We start from the raw sequence: 4287 nt of genomic DNA, 5'->3' as shown, positions 1-4287 counted from the left end.
TGTAGGCAGCGATGAGGGCTCCCCTCAGCCTCCTCTGCTCCAGGCTGAACCCCCCCAGCTCCCCCAGCTGCTCCCCAGCAGCCTGGGGCTCCAGACCCCTCCCCAGCTCCATTGCTCTCCTCATTTATAGACTCACACAGAGATTCCCCTCCTGGTTTTCCCCTCTCCCCCAGCACAGCCCCGGTCTCAGCCTCTCCTGCCCTTCCCAGGCTCCAGCCCCACCAGCCTGGGGCTCGTGTCAAGGCTGGCTCCAGCTTGCCGCTGCCTGCTCCGTAGGCACCTTTCCAAGGGCGTGGGAAATCAGAGCACTACTTGCCTCCCTGCACTAGGAAGGGAGGCTGTATTTAAGCGAGACCTATCAGAAGGAAGGAAGGTAATTAAACTTCTTAACACGGAGCTGTGTTAAAAAGTGCCAAAGTATTGCCGTGCTAAATTAATGCTGAGTTAATGGTGCATCTCATTACTGAGGTATCAGCCGTGGGTGGGGGGAAGGACCAGGATGGCTGCTGGATCTGAAGGTTGTTCTGACACCAGGAATGGGGGGTGCTGAGGGCAACGTGTGGTTCCTGCAAGCCCTGTGGCCCCATCAGTGGGTGGCGGTGCCACAGGGGCCTGGCATGGTGTGACACCCACTCACCCACTGGCTGCCCCTTGCCTGAGCCTGTCGGTGAACACCACGTTGCCTGCAAGAGCAGTTGGCCATGCAGCACTGGTGGCTCCATGATAAAGCCTCCAGCAGCCTGAAATCTCCATGGGGCGTTCAGCAGCAACAACCAAAGAGACCTTGGAAGAGCCTTTGTAGTCTTAGGGCAGCAGGAGCTCTGTTAGTGCAGGGTCTTCAGGAGCAAGTCCCGAAAGTCTCTCCTGCTTCAACATTTGAGACTGGAGATGATGTTTCTGTCCTGCCCAGACATGCCAGGTCTTTGCTAGCAAAGCACAGCCTGCTCCTGAGAGAGACATAGCCAAGAAGATGGACAACCACATGCACCACCAGAGGACAGGAGCAGGGAAACCCCCTTCTCCATTCCCTGCACCACTGCATGCAAAAACCATGTAAAAGCAATGGGAGGAACTGGGCACGAGGTGCAATATAGGGCTGATTTAATCCTCCAGTCCCTCAGCTGGAGAAAACCTTCCTCTGCAATTCAAGGACCCCTTGGTTTTCCATGCACAACCTCTGGATGCCTCTTCTGCCCTGCGTAGAGGAGTGGCTGCACCTAGACCATGGCCAACCCAGCCTGCTCACCTGAGGATGAGCATGAAGGACGGCGTGTGGGACGTGCTGGCGAGGATCCCCGCCAGGCAGGACAGGACCACAAAGGGCAGGAAGAGATGGGAGCAGCCGGTGCCGCAGGTCCCGGGCTTGGCAAACCCCGCGAGCCCGTTGTTGGAGATGCAGCTGCAGCTGGTGTAGTTCTGCAGAGAGGAGAGAAAACCCAGAGGCTGCTCATCTGCTCAAGGCTATGGAGATACCAGGGATAGCTGCCAGCTGCCACAGGGAGGGAGGGAGGATGTTTAGGTTTTGTCTGTAAATAATTAGCAGTAATTAGCACTCAACACTTCAGGGAGCAGGGCGGGGGAAAAGGGAACACGTACAATGAAGCTGGCTGGGGATAACAGACTGAGTGGATGAGGAAACACATTTTCCCGTCGCCACCTCCAGCCTCCAACATGCCGCCATCTCTGAAATGAGGTCCCAGTCCCACCAGCTCCCATGGGCATCACTGGGATGTCACAGGGGTGAGCACACCCAGCTGATGGGGGACCACCTTAGTTCATCTCTCTGTGCTTCCAGAGGCCCCTGGAAGTTCTCTCAGCCCAGACGCCTCCTTGCCTTGTTCATGTGAGCCCCAGCAACGCCTCCCCACCCCCTGCAGCATCCCTCCTATGCTCGTGCCTCCAGCTCCGCATTCCGCGCCTGTTGTGCATCGATGATGCTTATGCACGGGTTTACTTCAATGTCACCATTTGCCAACTGCACACTTTGGCGTCCTGCATAAATCTGGACTCTTGGCATGGAAAAAGCTCACCCGCAGCTGATAAAACGTTCGAGCCTGATGCGAGCTTATGGTCTGTGTTATATTTTTTGGAGGAAATGGCCAGGGGAGCAGCCTGGGCTCCATCGCCTGTACCCAGCTTGTCTCCTGCTGCGAGACCCTTCATCCGGGGGCTACCTGTTGAGCAAAGCTGGCAATCAAAGCCAGAGCCTGAGCCCAGGGGGGTATTAAATCAGAAAACACTTGCTAGGGGAAAATGCAAAGCCTCACCTTTGAGAGAGAGTCACAAATAACCAGCCCAGCGTTAGTGAAAAGAGGATGCCCTGGGGCGAGGGATATGGATTTTTTTATTTTTCTCTAAATTTTAATCACAATTCTCTTCTCTTTTTTTTTTTTTTTTTTTTAAGAGAAACCTCATTTTTTTGGAAGGGACCTTAAATAAAGAGGGGGACAGACTGACAGCACGATGCAGAAGGGTGCTCCCAAATCCCCCTTCCCACATTGCCGCCTGGGGAAGAGGCATGGCCAATGCCCATAAAGGAGACCCACAAGGAATTGCTCCTAGCTGAGAGTACAGGGGGAGATTTGGGGTGAAAAGGGACACAATCCCTCCTCCCCCCTCTAGGAAAGAGGATTTAAGATTTCAAATGAAGGCTGGGTTTTATCTTCTCTAATTCATCATCTGGGCTTCTTCTGCGGTCATGGAGGGAGAGGTGGGACCCCAGAGGAGCCACCACGGATAAGTGCCTGTGATAGCTGAGATGAACTGGGGCCAAAGCAGTCAAGAAAAATGCAATGAAATAAATTAAAGCTCACTCAATCCGTGCAACTGCCACCTCTTCCAGAGAATTGGAGTCACGATACTTAGGGGACTCCCACAAAGCCAAAGGGAGACAAAGGGCTGGAGGTGGGGTCACAAGGCAGGGCGCTGCCCATTTCATTTAAAAACTCGGAGGATTTTAGAGCAGGGAGCATGATCCCAGCTGCAAAAACCTCTGAGCAGCAGGAACAAGCCACAAAGCCACCGGTGGCCTCTCCCCGCAAGATGCATCGTCTGGGCAGCAGGGCCACGAGGCTGACGCGGCACCAGGGCTGGGGAAAAACCACGCGACGAAGCGGGGAGAGGAGAATAACCAAGAGCAGCCCCGAAACCGGGACTGTGGTTTCCGGGCAGGGACGGGCAGCTGGATGGCACACAGCCAGCCCCGGGTTTTTCAGGGCTGTGCGTCAAGCGTCCCCAACGGTACCATTTAGCAATTGTTTTCTTAAGAGAGAAATCTGCTGGCATCAAACATTGCCTGGTGCTGTCTTATTTCTCCTTTTTTTTTTTTTTCAACAGCCGAGACCTTCCAGTACCCTCAATTTTGGGGTGTCTGCTGACCACCAGCTCAGATCTGACGCGGCTGGCGGCAGAGGGATGTCCCTGCTCCCATCCATGGCCACGCACGACGAGAGCAAAGCGGGGCCCAGAAACCCAGTAGCCCCATGGCATAGAGATCCCCTCAGTCCCAGGGGAGCCCCCATGACCACCTCTCTTCAACAGGTCATGCTGGACCTGAACAAAAAGCAAAGCCCTAAAAGGTTGTCACCGCAAGGTCCTGCTCTTGGGCAAAGCCTGCAGGCTTCTGCTGTCGCCCATAAAATTTGGGGACATTGGGTGATGTAAAGAGCAAAACACTTTCACTGTACAAGAGCTTTCAAATGAGAGCGCAAAAGTCAAGCTTGCACTGCCCAAGCCCCCTCCAGAAGGGTTGCAGCCAAGCTGGGTACAAAATTGCAGGTTTTCCTGCACTCTGGGAGTGTTTCTAGAAACCCAGGCATTTGGGGCATGGAGAGCAGTAGGCAACGGGTCCCTGCACTGGCAAAGAGCTGCTGCAAACCATGAGAAAAGTGTGATATAGCAGAGAAAGCAGGAGCTGGAGGAATGCCATGAAATGCAATAATCTAATTGTTTTTCCTTTCCTACAACAGGAAATACCCAGAACTGGAGAGGGACTGAGGTTGCTCTGTGGACACCTGAGCTCAGCTCCCAGCCCAGCATGGTAAAGGAGCCGAGCTCAGCATCTCCAGCCACATCGCTGTGTGCCGTGAACCTGCCCCATCCCAGGGAGATGCAACGTGCTCCAGTGACTACATGCTGGTGCATGGCTTGGCATTTATAGAATCATAGAATCAAAGAAGGGTTTGGGTTGGAAGGGACCCCTAGAGGCCACCCAGCCCAACCCCCCTGCAGGAGCAGGGACACCTTGAACCACACCAGGTTGCTCACAGCCCCGTCCAACCTGGCCTG

General features: G+C 54.4%; 1 protein-coding gene across 1 annotated transcript in view; it reads right to left on the bottom strand.

Moving 5' to 3' along the window:
* SLCO2B1 (solute carrier organic anion transporter family member 2B1) overlaps positions 1–4287 on the bottom strand; it is a 54065-nt gene that overhangs the window by 2895 nt on the left and 46883 nt on the right. Inside the window, exon 11 of the mRNA XM_009639076.2 lies at positions 1247–1416. Within this exon, the coding sequence (XP_009637371.1) occupies positions 1247–1416 (170 nt within the window). The remainder of the gene's footprint in view (positions 1–1246; positions 1417–4287) is intronic.

The sequence above is a fragment of the Egretta garzetta genome, unplaced genomic scaffold, assembly GCF_000687185.1.
Source record: "Egretta garzetta isolate BGI_Z169 unplaced genomic scaffold, ASM68718v1 scaffold1030, whole genome shotgun sequence".
Classification (NCBI taxonomy): Eukaryota; Metazoa; Chordata; class Aves; order Pelecaniformes; family Ardeidae; genus Egretta; species Egretta garzetta.
Note: the sequence above shows the minus strand (reverse complement) of the source record. Positions and strands in the feature narration are given on the sequence as shown.